The sequence below is a fragment of the Daktulosphaira vitifoliae genome, unplaced genomic scaffold, assembly GCF_025091365.1.
Source record: "Daktulosphaira vitifoliae isolate Bord-2020 unplaced genomic scaffold, ASM2509136v1 Scaffold_1, whole genome shotgun sequence".
In the NCBI taxonomy this organism is placed as follows: Eukaryota; Metazoa; Arthropoda; class Insecta; order Hemiptera; family Phylloxeridae; genus Daktulosphaira; species Daktulosphaira vitifoliae.
In genome coordinates, this window is record NW_026099572.1 from 9,468,165 (window position 1) to 9,492,526 (window position 24,362).

At 28.4% G+C, this 24,362-nt stretch overlaps 1 protein-coding gene across 4 annotated transcripts in view; it reads right to left on the minus strand.

Moving 5' to 3' along the window:
- The window catches only part of LOC126894276 (uncharacterized), a 121,143-nt gene that overhangs the window by 55,753 nt on the left and 41,028 nt on the right, over positions 1 to 24,362 (minus strand). For all 4 annotated transcript variants that reach the window (XM_050665173.1, XM_050665172.1, XM_050665171.1 and 1 more), the window contains 12 exons: positions 21,173 to 21,199; positions 21,070 to 21,096; positions 14,727 to 14,753; positions 14,171 to 14,197; positions 14,068 to 14,094; positions 11,664 to 11,699; positions 11,460 to 11,486; positions 11,356 to 11,382; positions 11,125 to 11,151; positions 11,022 to 11,048; positions 10,763 to 10,783; positions 8,481 to 8,507 (listed from right to left, as the gene is read on the minus strand). In XM_050665173.1, coding sequence (XP_050521130.1) covers positions 8,481 to 8,507; positions 10,763 to 10,783; positions 11,022 to 11,048; positions 11,125 to 11,151; positions 11,356 to 11,382; positions 11,460 to 11,486; positions 11,664 to 11,699; positions 14,068 to 14,094; positions 14,171 to 14,197; positions 14,727 to 14,753; positions 21,070 to 21,096; positions 21,173 to 21,199 — 327 coding nt within the window. The remainder of the gene's footprint in view (positions 1 to 8,480; positions 8,508 to 10,762; positions 10,784 to 11,021; positions 11,049 to 11,124; positions 11,152 to 11,355; positions 11,383 to 11,459; positions 11,487 to 11,663; positions 11,700 to 14,067; positions 14,095 to 14,170; positions 14,198 to 14,726; positions 14,754 to 21,069; positions 21,097 to 21,172; positions 21,200 to 24,362) is intronic.

The window sequence follows — 24,362 nt, forward strand, 5'->3', positions numbered from 1 at the left end:
TACAATTGCGTACATCAATTAAAAAAAATCCAAAAGAATATAAATGTTGTTAAAGCTTTTTTTTTTTTTGATACAGCCGGTATAAAATAATTTTATACGCATGTATCATACCGTATAATACACATGTATAATACCGACTCACATCTCTACTCATTTTACATTTAGTTTTTTTTTATTTTTGATCTATTACACTTATGACGGTAGAAAGTTGTAATTTCAACAACTTTATACATGTTTTCATAAAAATAGTTAATACATTTGCTAAAGATATTATATTTTGTTGAAGGAGTTCTGTCAATAGTTTCTTAACTGAGAACAAACGTTGAGGATTCAAAATTTCGTTATGGTGTATATAGTTATAGACAATGACAGATTTAAAAAAAAAATTACGGGATTTCGATCGTCCCTTCACATTGATATACAGAGTGAATTTTTTAACATATCCCATGACACGTTACCGTGTCGCATCGTACTATACAGAGACTCGCGGTCACCTTGTCAGTCATCGTCTTACTACATGTATATGATGGTTTGACTGACCATACCGCGTGCCATCTGACTTAGTGCAAAGTCCAGCTAGTGCCGTCGACGATCCGTCGCAAATATACTATTAGGTACACATTAGTTTGGGATGACGCTAATTTATAAAATTAAACAAGAAAACACCGTAATTGATGAAATCTGGGCAGTTGGTCATATCATATACGTTTGTGTTAGTCACGACAGGTATACCGCTGACACCTTGCAATAGGTTTTTTGCTATACAACTGACTAATGGACCGGATATTTCGTATTCACTTTACGTCGCAATCTTCAGTGTGTTTTTTCCACTAAATCCCCACCTTCGTATCGGAACAGCGACGCTGTTTTTTGACCAGTCCCTGCAATGTATGGTATTGAAGGTTTTCCTATTCATTCGTTCTCATTTTTTCGGTCGTATTAGACGCATTAAAGTTATTTATTTTCCTTTGACCGAAATTTGCGTCGTCATAATTATCGAGTTAACGATTCATCACGGAATAAACTCTTACAGAGTTATTGCCTCCCGTGTATCATTATAGTCTCTTATTGGTATGACCGACGGGAAATAACCGGTTCTTATTATTGGTTATTTTTTAACTGAAAATATCAAATGCTATTATCATATATGCGTTTTTTTTTCTTTTTATCGATTATATTGTAAGTCTCAATTTCCAAATTTTATATATTTTTCTTCCTTCCACGAAGGCATTTTATCAATTGTCGATACTAAAGTAAAATATAGCCGGCATTGCACATGTACGACGGTCCTTTTCACGTCATCGAAGTGATGACGTGAGGATGTACGCCACCAACTCCGGACATATCTATTGACTAGACACAACGAATCACACCAGCGCACGTCACCATCAAAGTGCTATATTTTGACGTACGATGACCATGTTGGACACTGCGTTGCCAACGCCAGCGCAAGTTCAATGATATTATAGAAGATTATTATTAATTCAGTTCGTCATTCCAGTATTTTTTTAAATAATCTGTTGTTGTTTGTTAATCATAAACAACCAACAGGTCTCTACCATCTAAACCAGTGTCGACTATATTACTGCGACATAAGTCGTGTAATCCACTCAATTTCTAGGGTATTTAGTTACTTTCAATACTTATAACTCTGATGATAACATTTAATTATGCTATGAGCTATAAAAATATCGTCCAATAACAGTTATCAGTTTTTTAAAATTGCATTTAATTTTGGCTGTTTTTTTTTTGTATCGCTAAAAGTATTACAATCTTAGAGATGATGATATTATTAATTTTAGTTCTGGATATTAAAATTTTATTAGCAATGATGAAAATCTATTACTTAATTTTGAGGTTTAATAATCCTTAATTGTTCGATACTAGATGAATTACACTAATGAAAAAATAAAAATAAACACGAAAAATAAGAAAAAAATACTACTATCTTACTTAAAAATGTATTTTTTGTAAATAGTATAAAGTATAAAACTATCAAGTTGAAACTAGAAAAAGTATATGGGACTGATTCTTAATATGAAACCCGATTTTCACCAATAGAATTTAGTTTAAATATCTTTATTTTTATATTAATGCATTAAAACATATATTTAAGCCAAAAATAAAAATATTTTACATGTTTAATTTATTTAAAAGCATAATTCAATGAATATTTCGGAATTTTTTTCACACAAAAGAATTTTTTTAAACCTAATAAGAGCATAACAATCCATATTCTAATTATAAATGAAAACAAATACACTGTTCAACAAGAAATTTTCATAAAATATGATAGGGTAGGCCAAATAGAGACCTTAAGCTTCTTAATGAATGCATTTACTACAATAACTAAAAACTTAGTAGAAATATTACTTGATATATTAAGACCAATTAGTAAAACCTAATTAATTTTAATTTATTATTTAAATAATTATTAATTAACTAGAAAATAATGTAAATTTATCATCTTATCCAGACGAGGAGCAAGATGACTTTTTAATGGGACAATTTGACATACCTAAATTTAATTAATGCTTAAAAAATAAATTATCTATGTACTCTTCAATTAAGAGAGAATTATCTCTTATATTTTTTCCAGTAACTAAGTATAAGAAAATTATTTTACATATAGAAATTTCATATACAAATAACGAAAAAACCAACTTTACACATTTTTTATTAAAAAATCACCCATAGTAATCCTATAATATGAATTAAATTAAAAATTTCAAATACTCTTCATTGTTGAACTTTTATTTTAGCTATTGTAATAAAACAAAATATGCATTAATTTAGCTAATATATTTTAAAATACTGCTATAAGTTCACAATCATTACTACATTTTTTTAAATCAAAATAGATCATTTATCCAAACGTCAACTTACTCACTTCACCCTAAACTTTTGCTTTAGTTCAAATTTGCAATTAGTTTTTTTTATCACCTCTAGTTTTCGTGATAATTACAAATTAGTAAAAAACTATTAATTATACATAAATCACATATTGCAGTACAAAAAATAATTTTTCATAATAATAATGATTTTTATTTTTAATATATTAACAATAATCTGGGCACTAATCACAATTATAAGAGTGGGAGAAATAGATCACAGATCGATTATTTTATGTGGTATAGAGAGAGCGTACACAACATAGACTGATGAAAATGGAGTTGTGGGTGTATCGGAAAGAGAATAAACAAAAATAAAAGAAACATGGGGAAAAAATCGAAGATCCGGTAATGGAAATTGAAAGGGGAAAATGATAAAGAGTTTATAAAAACGGTAAATGAGAGGACGGTGTGGAATGTTAAGGGAGACATAAATGATGTGTGGAATAGATTTTCTAGTTGTGTAAAGAATATTGCTATGGATATTGGTGGTGGAATGAGGACATTCAAAAAATCATAGAAAGTAAGAAAAAGCAATTCAAAGTATGGCAGAAGAGCAAAATGAAAGAAAACTGGATGTATTATAAATGCTTGTGCAAAGAAGCTAAGTGTGCAGTAAGTAAGGCAAAGTTTAAAAGGTATGATGATTAGAAGTATGGAAAATGTTATGCAGTGTTAGCATAAGGTGGTTGAAGGAACTTTTAAAGAAAATACCAAATGAATGGAGGAGTAGTACTGTAGTTCCGATATTTAAAGGTAAATGAGACATACAGAAGTGTGAAAATTATAGAGGTATAAAGCTTATGAGTCATAGTATGAAAATTTGGGAAAAGGTAATAAATAAGAGAATAAGAAACGAGNGGTAAATGATAAGAGAGTAAGAAATGAAACATCGGTATCTAAAAACCAGTTTTGATTTATGCCTTGTAAATCAACAATGGAGCCATTATTTTGTGTCAGGCAACTAATAGAAAAGTTTAGGGAAAGGAAGAAAAAACTGTGTATGGTATTTATAGATTTGGAGAAATCGTATGACAGAGTAATTAGAGAGGTTTCAAAGTGAGCATTAATGAGAAAAGGTTTGCCGAAAAGGTACATTAATATAATAGAGGATATGTATGATAGCATTTGTACTAGAGTAAAAAATGTGGGAGGAGTAACAGAAGGTTGGAGAAAATATTGAGGAATTTAATCAAAGGTTAGAGATGTGGAGATCAACTCTTGAAGAAAATGGTTTAAGAATAAAAAAGAGTAAGACAGAGTATATAGAATACGAATTTGACTAAGGAGAACACGAGGTAGGTGAAATGAAGAAATCAGTGACAATAGGCGAGGACGTTATTGGAGAAGTGTAGAGTTTTAAGTATTAGGATCAATTGTGCAAAAGAGTGGTGGTATTGAAGTGGATGTAAAGCACAGGATTAAGTGCGGGTGGTTGAAGTGGATAGAAGCATCTGGCGTCTAATGCAATAAAAGAATTTCAATGAGGCTGAAAGATAAATTCTATAAGACTGTAATAAGACCAGCTATGGTGTTTGGTTCAGAGCGTTGGGTGGTTTATAAGAAAGTAAAGCAGAGATGAGAATACTTAGATGGATGAGTGGAGTGAATAAAAAAGACAGAATAAGAAACGAGCATATAAGAGGGAGTATAGGTGTAGCGTCAATCGTGGATAAGATAAGAGAAAATAGACTTAGATTGTTTGGTCATGTAATGAGGAGAGAAGAATCGGAAAATGTAAGAACAGTTATAGAAATGAATGTTGAAAGAAGAAAAGGTAGAGGAAGACCAAAAAAGAAACGGAGGAATGCTATTGAATGCGATATGAGGACAGCTATTGTGAGCGTAGATGATGTGGGAGATCGTGTCAAGTGGAAGTTTGGGATAAGGGTCCGAAGTAGTTGGGATTAAGGCGAGGAAGAAGAATAAGAAGAAGACCAGTTTGAGTTCAGAAAAAACATGGGTAAAAGGGAAGCAATACTGGCTTTAAAAAGAATTATCGAGAAAAGTATTAGAAATGATAAGCCTACATACATAGCTATGGTTATAGAAAAAGCGTTCGACAATGTCAACTGGGCAATAATGTTCAAGATGCTTAAAAAAGCGGATATATATTACGCTGAAAGGAGGCTACTCTTTAAACTATACCAAAAGGAAACAGCTGTTATACGATCTGGTGAAACTGAGGAAGAAGCATGCATAAGAAAAGGAGTAGGGCAGGGTCGTACTCTCTCGCCAAGCATATTCAAAGCATACATCCAGGAGTTAATTGACATATTAAGAGAAAAAATACATTTGGGTATAAAGATAAATGGCAGGAAAATCGATTTGCTACGGTTCGCAGACGATATAGCAGTCATAACTGAAAATGAAGAAGAATTGCAAAGGATGTTGATGTAAATGAAAAAGACTCTGCTCAATGAACTGAGCATGAAAATAAATACGAAAAGACCAAAGTTCTCGTATGCAGCAGAAGCAATAATATTACGATAATAATACATCTGCAAATTAACCAAGAAATAAAGCGAGTAGAAGAGTTCGCATACTTGGGAAGCATAGTAGGTAAGGATGGCAGAAGTAAAAAAGAAATAGTAAAGCGAATATGCCAAGCTAAGATAGCATTTAACAAAAAGTGAGGATTTTTTACTTCAAAAAAATATTTGCATACGCACCAGAATAAATCTCCTGAAGACATACGTATGGAGTATAATGCTGTATGGCAGCGAAACGTAGACGATTGCCAAAGAAGAGCAGAGGAAAATAGAAGCTTTCGAGATTTGGTGTTTCAGAAGAATGCTCAAAATAAGTTGGACGGCAGGGTAACAAAAGCGGAAGTATTAGAAAAAATTTCCGAGAGAAGATCTTTATGGAGCATTATTAAGAAAAGGAGAAATTAATGGATTGGACATGTATTGAGACATGGTGAGTTGTTAGGATTGATTATAGAAGGCTGCGTGGAAGGAAAAAATGCTAGGGGAAGACCACAAATGGAATATATGCAACAAATAATAGAGTACCAAGGGTATATTTCTTATGAATAGACAAAGAGGAATGTAAGGGAAGACAGGGAAGAGTGGAGAATTGCTACAAACCAATCTCAAGATTGAATACTAAAAAAGAAGAAGAAAAAAAAATATAAAAAAAGAGGAACAAATCATAATAGACGCAGGTCCCATTATAGAAAATCTTTTCTTAAATCCAATATGCACACAAAAGCTATTTAATCGAAATAAACGCAAGACACTATATACATATATCATACTTAATGATATTATATAGGGTGATTTTTTTATCATAACCCGCTCAATTACTTACAGAATAATAATAGTTTAAAATTTTTTTTTATTACTATCTTTAGTTACACATTATTCTTGAATTATTAACTATGTAATACTTTTTAAGTTCATCCCTTATGCCTGGTAAGGGTGTCAACTTTGTTTTTTTAAATGGTGACACATATTTTTAATTTAATAAAATGTTTGAGTTTTTAATTCAATAATAAATGGCATTTGAATTTTTAATAAAACTTAATTTGTTTATTAGATATTAGATTAACTTAGTCAACTACAAAAGGATATAAAGGTTAGTGCAAATATTTATTTTCATGCTTTACTTCTTAAAAATTCACGTAATTAACAAGAATAATAATAAGTGAGGTAGGCAAATTTTATTAATTGATGACTAAATATAGTTCGACCCCGAGATAACACACCATCTTTACCCTTTTTATATTTTAATGTACATACCTCATACCAATACCCACTGCTAATCATTTTTCTTTATTACATATATCATACTTAATGATATTATATATCATTTTACAAAATTATTTCTGTAATCACATTATTTAAACGTTCTTTTTTTTATTTATTCACACATTATTATGAAATTAATAGTTTCAAAATATTTTTGTTGATATATTTTAATGAAATTCTTGTTAAACATTTTAATTTTACATTGTAATTAAATAAATAATTTTACAATAATTTTTATAAATATTTATATCATAAAAATTTTAAAGTGGTTGAAAATAATCTTATTTTACAAGTAAGTTTTACAAAATAATGATTTTGTAGAATAATTATTAAATATTATCAATTAGAATTTGCTTTTTGGGTTGTATTTCTTATTCTTCACCTAATCAGACAACATAATATAAATTTACACTGTTATTTTAATACAAAAATATTAATAATTATAACTATAGTAAAGAAAAAATAAATTTAATAAATATATACGAAACAAAACATTAATTGCTTCAATGTAAAATTGTATAAATAATCCAATTAATAGTTAAACATTTTATTTAATTGCATGAAGCTATGAATATTTTCCCAATAGACTTTTTGACAAAAATATTTATTTGTACCATACCAATTCAATAATAAAAGTCTAATGTACTATTTATAGTTTTTTAGTAAGAAATAATGCCAATAATAATAAATAATGCCTTTGTGGGCCAGTAGTACACGTGATAAATAATAATAATATAAATAAAAAATATATTGTTACTATAAAAAACAATTATCTATCATCTGAATAAAATATTATGTAATATGGAAAAAAAAATGATTAACAACTTAAGGTCTTAAATGTATCTGAGACCTTAACAGACTAAGACCTTATTTAATTCACTGTGTATATAGTGTATCAAATAAAAATCAACGTTGTCTAATTTGTTAGGTTAAGAAATTATCGTATTGATAAGAGCATGTATATTATGATTTTATTGACTCAAAGAAATGTAAAATAATAGAAAAATTGAACTAAAACATTAAGTAGTGTTTGATCTATTAGTTCAGTTCAATCAACATTATTTTCAATAGTTTTCAAAATAAATTTAATATCATTATTGAATATTCTATTAGATAAAGATCCCAATATTGTATAATATACACTTACTTGTTTCTTGAGGAGCCGTATTGTTATCTAAATAAATAAAAAAACATTAAGTGAGCGATATTGTAACCTATTCTATGTTTATGTAAATTGCATTTTGTTTTCTAAATAATAAAAAATTAAAGTAAATATTTTTTGAAATTCAGGGAATGACAACAAAAGTATTCGTAAAAATTTTTACAACAATTATCAATTAATATCATCATCATAAATGAATAAATCTTAAATGCCATGTAATAATGTGTGTTTTTATATATTTAATTTCTCACTTTTTCCGTAGAAATTGAAAAAAACATTATATACATAAGTTGTATATTATACAACTTAAAATTTTTTATTTAAATACATACTCGTAATTCGAGAATTGTCATTTAAACGAAAAAACGCTGAATAATCTATTTTTAAACCTATTCTGTTTACATAGAATAGGTTTATTTTAAATGCTATATTAATTAATAACCTAAAACAATACATATTAAAACATAAATATGTTATTTTCAAATTTTACGTAGGGAAAATTAGCCTCTAACTTGAGGTTATATTAAGATCTGAATAACAATTAATTTGTATGTATGTAAATTCCATTTTCCAATCTTACCAGTATTTTCTGAAGTCGTATTGATATCTAAATAACAAATAAGTTAAAACAATATACTTATAGTAATAGTTATAAATCAAATTATTATTTACTTCTCATAGCTTCGGCCAAGGTATTAACTAAAAAAAAAATACATTAAACGTTTAATTTTATATTTTAATAACGTTTTTCATTCTTAAATTTTGATATATTATTGAAAATACTGACATCCTTAAGCTAGACCTGCCCTAAATGAATAGTATTATCGTAGGCAAACAAAAAATAAAAATTTATTGGTTTTACAACCATGTGATTATTTTTAATATTTGTCCATGCAAATCTAGACTGATTTTGATAGTTATGCTTCAAAATAACATTCGTAATCTAGTTTAACTTATCAGCACCAAATATTTGAAAACTCCACTCAATTTTAAACATTATATAAAATATCTCAAAAGTTTGATACTGTAAAAAAAGGTATTTTCAATTTTTTTTTTTTATTTAAAATTGCATTAACTTTATTTTTAAATTACTGATCTTAATAAAATTTTAACCGAATAACCTAAGGACAATAAATTTTCCTTTGGTATGCTTAGTATAACAATTCAATATTATTCCACAATGAGAATATGGCCGTGAAGTTTTTAGCTATGTCTAGGATAAGGAATAAGGTGAATGGACTGTATGTTTGAATGTAGAATGAATTTTACAAGAAATAATTATAAAAATTAAATGTATTATACAAGAAATATAAAATTGTATATACACCAATGTAGATAGGGGGACACTTAATACTAATGCCAAAAAGGCGCTGATATAAACAAATAATAATTATACAAGTGAGTTTTAGAAAGATGAACAAGCATTATACTTATCGGCTAATTGGAACAGCTGATGATAATGTTGAATATTGAAAGGATCAATTGAAGTCGAATGCAAGAAGCTGACCAACGTGTACAATGTGCTGTGAACGGTATTGTGATATATCTAAAAAAATATGTAGATCCAACGGCGATAAACTGATCACACAGGGTTCGACATTTGCAAAGGTGATATTTTCTTTTTACAGTAAAAACGAATACAAAAAAAACTACTGGCTCGCAAACGCCATAGAGCTTATAGCAAAAGAAGCGTTAAGATGGCGGCGACAACGGTGACATAGAGAGAAAACCGACAACAACTCAATGTAACACAACGATAACATGAATAATCAAAAACACATTTTCTTGATAGCATATTCGATTGATGTGTATCCAACAAAAGTTACATTTTAAACTTTCAGTAAATTAAGTCATATGATTTACATAATGTCTGACTTGATTCCTATTATTATAATAATTATTATTATTATTATAACCTGCTAACCAAGTATAATACTTGGTTAGTATGTACATTCAAATAAGACGTTAGTTGTTTGGCCATGATAAAAATTGGCGACAGACGAGTTGTTGAATAAAATAAGTTAAGATATTAATAATATAAATAAGACAAATTGATAGTATCGAAAACTAAGCCTGTAATACATTAGTTCGATGTCAGTAGCTCCGGGATACCAACGAGTAGAATTAGCATATCAGCATCTTCCTCTATGCTAATTAATATGTAATACGAATTAAGTAAATAAAAATACAACGTGTATAATATAAGTGCTAGAACATAGTAATAAATGTTTTTACAATTGACTTAAGAAATTAAATAAATAAAAAAATAACTAATTGATATCAACTTTTTGACCAATGTTCCAATTCTTATTAAGTACGGGGCGAGTTTAAAAGAGATCACCAACGTAAACCAAAAAATTATTTTCAACAAATATAATCGTTATTTTGCATATATTCGGACATTTCAATATTAAGCAACCAATAATCCATAGTCATTAGGATATACAACAATCTATAAACCGTGATCATTAATACAGGCATTATATAATTATATAGCTATCTATAATAATGTGGTTGTTTATATTGTATAGATTTGTAAGCCTTTATAATTTTAGCACCCCCTGCATTTTAGCTTTATTCGTACCACTGCTTTCTATGCTAAGGTTTTTCATTAGATCTTCATGAATAGCACACCAAAAGAAGTTTGATGTCTCTAGTATATTAACAATGCATTATAATCAGTGTTTTTGAATGAGATATAGGAAATAAAAAAATTAATGACTTTTTACAAAAAAATATAAAACTATTGGTTTTAAAATCAATTAACTAAAAAAAAATATTGCGGGAAAACTTTTCTTTTTTAATCAATCAAAATAATTTAAATACAATCAAAAAGCTTTAATATTCCATACGATGAAATTTCTCCAACACCCAGGAACATTTTTGAAAATTGAATTAAAGAATTTTAAAAAATGTATTATATTCACTTTAAAGTTCTTTAGTTAAATACTTACTCAAAACTGGAGAATAGTCATCTAAACATGTATTTAAACATTGAATAAGCTATTTTTAAACCTATTCTGTATACATAAAACAGGTTAAATAAAAATGAATAAAAATGCGATATTTATTAATATCGTAAAACAATACTTTTTATAACATAACATATGTTATTTTCAAATTTTACATAACAAAAATTAGCCTCTAATATGAAGTCATATTGAGATCTAAATAACAAATTATATGTATGTTAAATCCATTTTCGTCTCTTACCCATATTATCTTGAATCGCATTGATAACTAAATAAGAAATCAGTTAAAATAATATACTTATACTATAATTTAGTGTATATAAATCAATTAAATTATTATTTACTTCTTATAAGTTCAGTGAAGTTATAAGCTAAAAACAAATACATTTCATGTTAATTTTTTAGACAATGAACTTTCTTTTGGTAGTATAGTATGAAAATCCAATGAAGAATTATTGTTCCACTATGAGAAAATAGGCCATAAAATTAAACATTTTTTAAACAAAAAAATGTCTAAAAATAATTAGCCGATAACTTAAAACTACATGTATATTAATTCCATTTCCTCTTCTTACCATTATAAGGTGAATTCCTATTGATATCTAAATTATAAAAGAGTTAAAATAACAATTTTTAGTAATTTAGTATTTTAGTGGATAGAAATAAAATTATTATTTACTTCTCATAGCTTCGGCAAAGATATTTACTATAAAAAATACATTATATGTTTAATTTTATAAGTAAGAACTTATATATTCAAACTTTGTTGTATAAACGTAAATGTATAAACGTAATTTTATTGAATATCTCATGATAAACCTGACAAAAATATTTACCTAATTTAAACATGTTATAGAATATAAATATGTGCTATTTTACTCACAATCGTTAGATACTTCAAATGTGATAATTGATGTTCCTAAGAAATACAATATGTTACTTTTAAATATTTTAACTTAAAAAAATAACTATTATAACTTAAATATAAAATTTTGTATAGAACAATGTAAAATCTTGTGCTGTCTTTAAAATAGCAATGATAACAAGTTAAACCTAAAACATTATACTTAGTTATTATACTACAAATTAATTTTATAACGTTTAAACAGAGTAATCGTTTATGTTGAACAAACTCAATTTTAAATTCTTAACTAGGATTATTATGTATTATTATGATTACGAATACCCAATATCCATAATTATTTCCAAAATGCTACCTTTGTAGCAATAACAAAATAACGAATAATATGTCGTTCTTTTTTTATTACTAACGGTACTTATCAATATGCCGGTAAAACACTAACTAAGATAAGATAGTAATTAAAAAAAACATGTGGACATTAAATACATGTAACTGCTTCCAGCCACCATCTTACCTAGTCAACCATGTTACTATTGTATATCGCGTGAGTTATTGTCTGTAAATTTATGTGTCGTAGGTATTCATCGTGAATTTGTGATATGAAATACTACTCGTGTACCTTTTTAATTGTATATTTTAACATAAATGTCCACCACAGCTATGCCAACCATACGATTCCAGTCTGGGTCATACGGTAATTTGACTTTTTGTACGGTACACGGTCGGAATATCAAAATCATGGAAAAATACGGTAATTGGTTATACTATTAAATTGCTCAGAATAAATTACACAAAAATTTTCTGTTATTTATTATTTGTAACATACATGCCCTTACCTCATTAGATTAATGAATTATTGAGCAATTGAGTTAAAGAATATGAAATGTTATTTATTTTTATTAATAATAATTATTCATGTTATTTTTGATCCAGTTACATTGATAATAGGTATCATTTAAGTTAAAATTATAAATATTATATTTAATAAAATGCAGAAGGCAACGGGAAACCACTGCACTTAAATTTCCCCAGGACATACCAATCCAATTGGTATTAACCAACCAAACGGTTGTAAAAAAAAAAAAATTAATAAAATATAATGGCTACAACCAGTAATAATGTGATATTTTTTGTTCGTACGGTCCTATACAGTGATTTGAAGAAAATTACGCGGTCTGTGCTATATTAAATGTTGACAACGATGGTCTACCACCAACAACTAGTTGACCGATGACGGTTGACGTTTGATCTCTCGCCTTCTTCTTTACGTCGTTCTTTACGTTTTTGTTATGTTACCGCCGTCACAATCTCATGAACATTTATTATTAATTATTAATAATTTTTATTTTATCATTTTGTCGTTCTAATAAAATACTGAAACGCCTTTGACGTAAATAACATTAAAATTTGTGTTCAATTATTACTGTACTTGCTATATCGTAAATCGAATTCTTTGTTATCAGATCACTATAACCTCTAAATACATATAAATAGGCCGCGGTAAACAGATTACTGGCAAACAATTTTTTGTTATTTATACTTGTAGATATAGTGCTTTTTAGCCTCTCGAAAAATATTAAATATTTAATAATAACGGTTTGGAAATTTGATATATGATATTTCAATTTAAAAGCTATTGAGCATAATTAATATAAAAAAGCTATTAAAAACTCAAATCTGGGCAATTCAATTTTAATAATTAGTTATTATTTATACATACGTAAATCTAACGGGGTACTATTATAAAATAAATTAGATATTTGAAACGGTTTAATAAGCATTTATGTACATCTAATAATCCATAATAATATATTTTATTATTTATGGACTATTAGATGATATAGTAAAACAAAAAACAAATAAATTTATCTATCACTGCCTTCTATTTAAAATAATTTATAAAAATATTTAGAGACCAATAGTTTAGTCTTGTACTGTACTTCCACATTTTATGTAAAATTCCTATTAAAGATTCTTAGTATAGTATTAAAATAAATAATTAAATGAAAATTCGACGAAAAAATAACTACATAGAGTTAAAATTATTAAAACCTCACTTCATATCATAAAATGCAATTAATGTGTACAACAATCTATGTTTAATGATTTACATATATTTATTTTATGATTGTTAAAAAATTTAATTACTATGTATATTTCAACCAATAAAAACGCTATATATCAGCATAATCGATTGCATCCAACACATCGTTTCCTGGGATCGTGTATGATAAAAACTAAATTGTCAAAATTATGTACGACGTGTGCTATAGATGTGTAATTAATCAATGATATGGATAGTTCACGATAACGCAATCGTTTTTAATTTTAAATTTTACATATGAAAAATTAGCCTCTAATATGAAGTCATATTGAGATCTAAATAACATATTCTATATATGTTAATTCCATTTTACCCTCTTACCAGTATTATCTGAAGTCCTATTGTTAACTAAATAACAAATAAGTTAAAATAAAATATTTTTAGAATTATTCAATGCATATAAAACAATTAAATTATTATTTACTATTCAATTCTTCGACTAATTCATTAACTAAAAAAATTACAATTTATGATTAATTTTATATTTACAAAATTGTATATGCTTAAACGTAATTTTATTGAATATCTCACGATAAACTTGGACAAACAGTAATTTTTGTATGAAGATTTCTGCATATTAATAACATGTTTCATTCTTTGATATCAAAAAAGGTTCGGAAATTCTGATATCTTTAAATAGATCTTTACTTTAAGTTTATATAATAAACGTAACGTTGAAATAAATATTTCCCTCAAAACTAACTTTCTTTGTATCGTCTTTAAAATTAAGAAATGAAATACGATTTTTGTGTATAAATCGGATCTTAAGTTATATGAATTGTTTAAAAAAAAAATTTTCAATGACATATTTTATAAATTAGTGTTTTATCTATAGTTAAATGACGTGGAAAAGATATACTACTACTCGATAAAAAATCTTGGCGACCGTACAGCTGCCAATAAAGATACACGACACTTATTATGTAGGCCTAAAAAATTATCTTATATAAATAGTCCAATATTGCCTCTTAAGTTCTTACTTGTTTCTTGAAAAGTCCTATTGTTATCTAAATATCAAACAAGTTAAAATAAAATATTTTAGTAATATCCACTGAATAAATGGATAAATGAATTAACTTCAAAATAAGTTAACCAAATTAATATTTACTTATGTCACCTGAGTGCAAGTTACTTAATAAAAAAAAAAATTTACATTATATGTATAATATTTTCTATGATTAAACGTAATTTTTGAAGGAAGATTTATGCACATTAATAACATTTTTTCTTTCGCAGATTTGAATTATGTTTCAGAAATGCTAAAATAGAGTCTTTATTAAATTGTATACAATAAACTGCACATTGAATTAATTTTTTTAATTTATTTTTACAGTCATTAAAGTTAAGGAATAAAATACAATTTTTATATACAAATCGTAAAGTTATGTTATTTAAATTGTTACAAAAAAATTTCTTCCTTGAAAAATTTTTTACAAATTCGTGTCTATTATAAAGTCAAATGAAGAGAACCGTGAAACACAAATAGAGGTATATAAATAATTATTTTTATTACTATTCATCAAAATTTTCTTTTACATAGTATGCCTTAAAAAGTTCTAAACATATAGTACGTGACAATTTGGAAATATTTTTAGCTTCCTTGTGAAGCTGTAAAGATATAATTTTACTTTTTTCTCAGCTCTCAATTTCAAATATCAGTATTTTTTTACTTTTTCTCACTTTTTTTCCTAAAATTATCATAACTTTTTCAAAAATTTACAAATCAAAATCATTCTTTTTTAAATAGAAATCTTAGGTATTTCCCTTTTATTTCATATAATTTTTTTGAAATTCTGTTCCTTTACTTGGCCAGAAGAGGGTATTCAATATAGCAACTTTTACACAAAGGTCAATTTTTTCCACTTAAATTTTGATAATATTCCGGAAATACTGCGTCTTTTAAACATATATTAAATTAAAGGTTATGTTATGTACTGTAAGTTAAAAAAAAAATTCCCGACTCCTTATATTCTACGTGCAAATGACTGCCGAAGTTAAAAAAACATTTTTTTTATGTTCAATTTTTTTTTTGTTTACTTTAAAATACCTTATAAGGGTTTACCATAATAATAAGTTCAACAATTTTTTTTAAATTTATATGAATCTAACTTACATTAAATATAAATTTAAACATATTTTATTATTTTACCTCCTCAAAGTAAAAAAAGAGGAGGCAAAATTTTCAGAAAATTGAGAAATATTTAATTAGCTTATATAGTTATTTTTATCTATTTGTTTTGTATGGAGCTTGTATTGTATATTTTACAGTCTTATACGCTCGGGGTACAATGTTCGAATTCCGTCGGGCGAAATAACTTTTTCTGCATTTTTTTTCTTAACAATTTTTTGAGGTGTAAAAAAATTCAAGATGAATCATAATAAATATCATTAATAGGGTAAATTAGAGGTAACTACCCCCACCTCACCCACTCGACCAACGCACGGTTTTGTGTCAAAGGAGTGTTTTCGGGGAGTATTAAATCCTACGTAATCTAACTATGGAGTCCTAAAGAGGGAGGAGGTAATGAAAACAAAAATTAACTTTATGGGTAGGGTGAGGATAATACCCGACGTAAACTCACACAACTTGCCACACGCCTATAGATTGTATGTAATAAATGGATTATTATGCAGAAAAATAAAATAATTTTTCTGGGTAGTTACACGTTAAACCTTGAACGTACGTATAGTACAGTGTTGAGTCTGTGTGTTTGATGGGCCGCAAATATGCAAAAGTTTACTCCATTGACCCATAAGTACATTACTATATCGCTTATACTGTTAAACAAGCGCCGTTGCTTCACCCACTCACCAACAATCAGGTAGGGAATAGTTGTATCCAAATGCGGTTCTAAAATGAAACGTTAAATTGAATTTATGTACATTTTAAACATTTTTATGATAACATTACTATCATCAGTTACAAGACGCTTAAGTAAGCATATTTCCAACATAAAAGGTACCATCGTAAAGTAACAATAACTGTCGTACGTATTTTATGAGAAAAATGATACCACTGGTGGTGTTTCACGCCTACGCATTTTATACTTTACTATATAACCGGTTCAACATTTCTTATCCTGTCGCATTTGTTTTAAATTATCAATGACGTGCAGTTGTCTTTTTGAAAACTAAAAATTTATTATTAGTAAAATTAATAATTTAGACGTATAAATAAAACCACGTACTAGCAACCTCAATCGTCTTTTACACGAGGTATGTAGATTTCTCCAATTATAAACTTTTTTTATTTTAATAAATTTACTTTTTACGTCTTTTTAATTTTTAAATTCATTAAATTATTAAAAATAATTAATTAAATTTTATACTGAATTTTACTATATTAATTTAATTTTAATTTATGATTTATTTTTAATTTGTTAATTTCGTGTTTCATTTGTTAAATTGTTATTTTTTATTATTTATAAAGTAATCTTAAGTTGAGTCCAGGCAAATAGTTAGAATTTATTTATAAATATATTCTAGATTTAGTTATATTTATTTTAAATATAATATTGTAATGTATACAGTATTTACTCCTTTAATGAAAATATTCAACTTTTAATTTATATATTTATTTAATTATACAAATAAAATTTGTTCACTTAATTTTATAAGTAAAGATATTATTAGAAATTTATATACACCTATCAGAATTCGTGAAAAATCAATATATATATATACTTAGGTAAGCATATTTCTCTGGTAATCTGCCTAGTTTTTAGAATAACAAATAAACAAATGAATTTATTAAATCAAAACATCATCCCTTATAACTAAATTAGTTAAAAAAGTGTCAATAACTATACTCCTACCAATATCTTTATACTTTAGCCTATTATTTCAATACATAAATAATTTATTTTATTTTCGATTAAAGCTACTTCGCTTACATCTGATTTATCACATCAGGTGGCTAAGCATACATCAGCGAGGTTAGGTTAAAAAGATTACGTATGCAATTGATAGATACCCGTGATTTCACTGAGATCGATTCCGCATTAGAGCGGGGAGACGTTTGGTTTTACCGGAAAAACGTGAAACATTTCGCAAGCTATCGAGATTTTCCGCGTGCTGTTAAATCCAAACTGGTCGCCAGATTCGCTGAAATCGTAGGTAACCGTACGATCAAGTATAATCTCAAATTGGAGGCCTCAAACCATATACCGCGATCAGAAGTACCGCCCGAAGACCGTGCCTTCAAGGCACATGCTAGGGCATTACTATCCGATAAGGATATCGGGTATGAATTTGATGAAGATTTTGAGGTTATGCTCACCGAGAAAGACACGTACTCGGAGGGAGGTAGCGGCTTTACTCTATCACATATCGACGGCCTTATGCTCAGCGTATACAAGTATACGCCCCTCGCTGATTCATCATATATTCCGATTCCGCCCTAAATTATATTTTTATGAACACATTAAGCCCACATCGATATCGAACATTGTTGGGATCATAATCTATGAATATAGTAATGAAACTATACCGTCCTTTGTTCCAACATTGTGAACACATTGCTTTGAATTCATAAAAATTAACATCAGTGGAACAATGATCTTCATAAACTTGTTTGAGATTTGATTCATCTTGTTTGTACAGTATAATCATATTAGTTGTATCTCTTATCAGTTGTTAGAAATTCTAAAATACATCTGTGTTAGGTAAAAATTATCATCAACAACGTGTTGTCTTCGACAAAAATAATATATCATATGATTTTGTTTTTCACAAATTACATTATCGAATACAAACATTCTAATATTTCGAGAGGAGGCACGTCTTCACTACTGGTAAACATAGATAATTTTACCACATTATCCATAATCTCAACTAATTATTTACATTTATGCTGATCCGGGGTTTTCGTGTAAACGTATAGGTGCTCAAACCTCAAATCATTTTTCTCCGTTAATAATTTAGACATAATATTTGTTTTACCACAATTTTATGGTCCACATATTATAAATCTTATTGTGTTAGGTAACAGTGGTCAATGTTTAGACTCGATGGGGTCAGTGAGATTTATGACATTATCGACTGATGGATTATCATTATATGAAGTGTATAAAAAGTGCTGATAATAGGACACTGTAGAGTGATGATGATCATCACTCAATCATTAGATACATTGGTATCTAAAAACCAATTTGGATTTATGCCTGGTAAGTCAACAATGGAGCCATTATTTTGTGTGGGGCAACTAACAGAAAAGTTTAGGGGGAAAAAAAAGGTATGTATGATATTTATAGATTTGGAGAAAGCGTATGATAGAGTACCGAGAGAGGTTCTAAAGTGAGCATTAATGAGAAAAGGTTTGCCGAAAAGGTACATCGATATAATAAAAGATATGTATGATGGCACTCTTACCAGAGTTAAAAGTGTAGGAGGGGTAACAGAAGGTTTTAGGGTAAAAGTAGAAGTGCACTAGGGTTCTGCTTTAAGCCCTTACTTAATCTCTATAGTGATGGATGAAATTACTAGAGAAATACAAGGAGAGGTACCGTGGTGCATGTTGTTTGCTGACGATATAGTGTTAATAGGAGAAAATAGGGAAGAAATTAATCAAAGGCTAGAGGTGTCGAAATCAGCTCTTGAAAAAAAGGGTTTAAGTTTAAGTAGGATTAAGACAGAGTATATAGAATACGAATTTGATAAAGGAGAACACGAGGTTAGGTAGGTGAAATAAGGAGACCAGTGATAATAGGCGAGGACGTAATTGGAGAGGTGGAAAGTTCAAGGTATTTAGGATCAGTTGTGCAAAAGAGTGGTGGTATTGAAGTGGATGTAAAGCACAGGATTAAGTGCGGGTGGTTGAAGTGGAAAGAAGCATCTGGTGTCTTATACGATAAAAGAATTCCAATGAGACTGAAAGATAAATTCTACAAGACTGTAATAAGGTGAGCTATGATGTATTATTCAGAGTGTTGGGCGGTTGATAAGAAAGTAGAGCAGAGAATGTGTGTAGCAGAGATAACAATGCTTAGATTGATGAGTGGAATTACTAGAGAAGATAGGATAAGAAATCGGCATATAAAAGGGAGTATAGGTGTAGCGTCAATCGTGGATAAGATACTTAACCTTATTATATTTTATTTATTTAGTACAGAATTGAAAGCGGATAGTTTAAATAATAAAATACTATGTAAAAATAAAATGTATACGACAATGATCATTACTGTCTGGTGGTACCTAAGATGTTAATAATACATAGACAGCTTCGCAATTGTTTTCATGTACAGTTACATATGAAATTAAATAAGCGATTTAAGCGACCGCTTACAACCGGTCGGAGAGTGAACATATGAGGCAGCGGCGCTTGTTTAACAGTATATGCGATATAACAATGTACTTATGGGTCAGTGGAGTAAGTTTTTACATATGAGTGTGTGGCACATCAAACACGTGGACTCAGCACGTATTATACGTACGTTAAAAGATTAACGCGTACTTACCATTGAAAATTATTTTATTTTTCCGCATAATAATCCATTTATTACATACAATATATAGGCGTGCGGCAAGTTGTGTTAGTTTACGTCGGGTTTCATCCCAACTCCTCCATTAGGTTAAGTTTTTATTACCCTTCCTTCTTTCTGACATGATGAAGGATGTTTTCGTCGTTCCCCTTCCCATTGCATTAGGTTAGTTTACGTAGAATTTAATACCTCCGAATGCATTTTTTCACCACAAACTGATCAGTGTGAGAGTAGGTGAATCGATGGGGCCCAGCACTCTTTACTTTACCATACTAACATTCAATCAAAATATTTAAAGTATATTTTTGACTCTGATGAATATTTCTTGTATACCATTTATTCATAATTAACAACAAATTATCTTCTAAAAAGTTTTGTATCAAGCACTTCAATTTTTATACATGTTTGCCATAACACTAACAACTACTTTATAATTTTTTTATAATTTTGCCGTAAAAATTACAATTAAAATTAAATTATTAAATATCAATTTCATAATCGTTGAATTGCTATAAGATATTTATTTATATATTATACTTATTAATCATAGAACTACTAGGAATAATGAAAGTTATAGGAGTTAATTTTGCTTTTGGAATAATCCACCAATTCTTAAAATTAAACACTATCTACAGATTTGCATCGAAGCGATTCTTACGATAGTGATTTTAATCACTATCAGATATCATCTATACTTGTCCCAACTATGCCACTTCCACACTATGCCACAAACCCTCTGTACTACGGTTTATTTTTAAGTTTTATAAAGGCCAAAGTAGCCATTAACTTGAAGTAATATTAATTTAAAAAAAAAAATGTATATATTTATATTTTTACTTCTTACTATAATAATCTGAATTCGTAATGATATCTAAATAACAAATAAGTTACAATAAAATATTTTTAGTATAAACCAATGCACATAAGTCAATTAAATTATTATTTACAATCTATATTTTCGAACATTTCATCAACTAAAACAGATTAAATTTCATGATTAATTTTATATTTACAAAATTGTATATGCTTAAACGTAATTTTATGGAATATCCCATAATAAACCTGTCCAAAAAATATTTTTGTATGAAGATTTCTGCATATTAATAACATTTTTTCATTCTTAGATTTTGAAAAAGTTTCGGAAATTCTGACATCTTTAAATAGAGCTTTACTTAAAGTTTATATAATGAAATTGACGTTAAAATAAATATAGCCCTCAGAACTTACTTTCTTTGTACGGTATTTAAAGTCAAGGAATGAAATATGATTTTTGTGTACAAATCGGAAAGTTAAGTTATATGAATTGCTGCAAAAAAATATTTTCAAGGGCACGTTATTTAGAAATTGGTGTCTAATTCATAGTTAAATGACGTGTAAAAGGTATACTGCTACTCAATAAAAAAATTTCGAAAATACTTATAACTCTAAGTAGAACTTTAATTAAAATTTAATCAGAGTGCTCAGTAAATACAAATACAGGTCAATTATTATGATCAATTACAGTTAATTGTTATATATTTTTTGAATACATTTCACTTATTTTATACAGTCCACTCTCTACTTCTTTCTCCTGCAAGATTAGAGACATCAGGAAAGAACGTTAACTAACCCACGAATTGTCACCAAATTAAAATTTTTTCTGTATGTAAAAACTCAGAAATATTTTTTAAAATTTATTTTAAAGTTTTATGTAGTAAAAAATTAGCCTCTAACTTGAAGTTATATTAAGATTTTAATATCATATTCTATGTGTCTTAATTCCATTTCCCCTCCTTGTTATAATAATCTGATGTTATATTCTAATCTAAGTAATAAATAAGTAACAATAAAATATTTTTAGTATTATCTAATGGATATAACTTCAAAAGTATTTTTTTTTAAATGTTATAACCTTAGTAATATTGCAAGTGAACTTTTGTCAGCCTACAACACAACGTGTTTTGTTGCTTGTCTAATGACTAACTATGGTACAGTGGTCGCCGTTAACTAGGTGTCACACCTATCAGATATGATTACCGGACCATAGATAGAGTTTAATTTTAAATGAATTAATAATTTAATTTGAATTAATATATCGTTAAATATAAATCATTATAACACTTTGTAGTATATTAACCACAATTATGGTAATTTAAGTGGTTGATAGGTAAAACATACCGCATCCAGTGTCTAAATTAAGTGACAGGAATAAAATACACGAGAGTACTTAAGCTTATCGCATAATAAAATAAATATTTTACAGATCATATTCAATAGTAGTATTGCGTTAGTTATCGATACTATTACGTTAGTGGAAAACCTTTACGGCGCACTTCGTTGGTGAAATAAAAGACTTTACTGATCCATCAGACTAATTTCATGTTTATGGGAAAAATAATTCAGCCGACATAATGTCCCGCGTATGTCACGTATCTGAATTAGAAAGAAGACATCCTATGAAATGCGGCGACGTTGTGCCTGGTTAAAATAATTCAAAGGAAAGCTTTTTTAAGAGAGATAATTTAATTACAAAAGGAAAAGTTATTTCGTAAAAGTAATTTACTACATATGGGTAGGCGTTTAAAAAACGCAAACGATATTTCTGTGTTTCAACGGAATCCTTTGATATTACCGTCACATTGTCCGTTAACCAATATTTTTGGTAGGCACATATCAAATTAATGCATAGTGGCCCACAAGCGTTATAAGCGTCCGTTCGACTAAGTTGTTGGTCTATTAACGGTCGAAATCTCGCACGTTTTGCCGTTAATAGATGTGTTGTTTGTTTTCATCATAAGTTTCAAGTGGTATAACTGATCATCGACAATTCACCAAGGGACTGCCTATCTGCGGACTGAACTTTACTAGTCACAGATATAGATTTCTGTGATCCATTTTTGTTAAAAACAAGCTTGAGGAAAAAATTCACCTAAAGCCTACTAAAGCCTATGTGTGTATATTTATTTGTTTTGCAACACATGCTGTGCATTTTGAGTTGGTCAGCGATTTAAGTAACGATGCTTTTTTACGTGTTTTATATCAGTTTTTTGATAGACGCGGAAAAAGTAAAAATTTTTATTCCGAGAACGCATCAAGTTTATTTAGGTCAAATCGGCAACTTAAAGTGCACTATGAATTAAATCAAACAGAAGAGCATCAAATGAAAACTAATAACATGTTGTCTGAAAACGGTGTGGAGTGGAAGTTTATTCTAGCGCGCTCGTAGGACTATGGTGGCGTGTGGGAGGCTAGAGTAAAATCGATAAAATATTTATTGCCTAGGGTGTTGCATTTTTATTTTGTGAGTAGCTATTTACTCAGTGCTCCAATTTAGCTATTTATGTCAGTGGAAGAGTGCTCCAATAGTCGCCCATTAACACGTATATCCTTTGATCCAAGCGACTTGCCTTATCTCACTCCTGGTCATTTCCTCATTGTCTTTTTCTAACTGCCCTACCTGAACCGGATCAAACGAACATATCTAGTAACCGTTTAACACGTTGGACACGTGGATACTCCCAAAGTATATAGAAGTACTGGTGTTGGAAACGTTTAGCACAGTTGCAAAAAAGAACGAAATGGGCTTGAGAGAAAGTACCTAAGATAAAATTAAGCACCATTACGCTTTTCAAAGACGAGAAGGTTCTGCCTTTGAAGTGGCAGCATGGTTATGTCATAAATGTAGTATCAGGGAGGACGGCGTCATTTGGGTAGTCGATATTCAAACCACGAATGGTTGTTTTCGATGAGGGGTTAGTTTTTTGTGTACTTTGCCAATCGAAGAAAATTAATTTTGCAAGGTTTGTAATCATTCGTAAGAAATACATGTATTTATTTGTATAATAATTATTGTTTGTTTGATATTTTTATTTAATTCGATATAATATTTTATTAACGCGTTGTTTGTTTATTTATTACTATATATAAGAACGTATATATATATTTTTTTTTGTACATAAATACTGTTAACTACTAAATTATCAATAAATTTTAAAGACAATTCTTTAAGGCTGGCGGTACGTTACGGCGTACCGGTACGGTATAGCTTAGAGTTTTGTTAGTATTTTTGTTAGATAAGCAGATGGTCGGATTTAACTCCACGGACAAAATACCAGTCACCGAATAAATGTCGCACTAGGTGTATATACTAAAAATTTA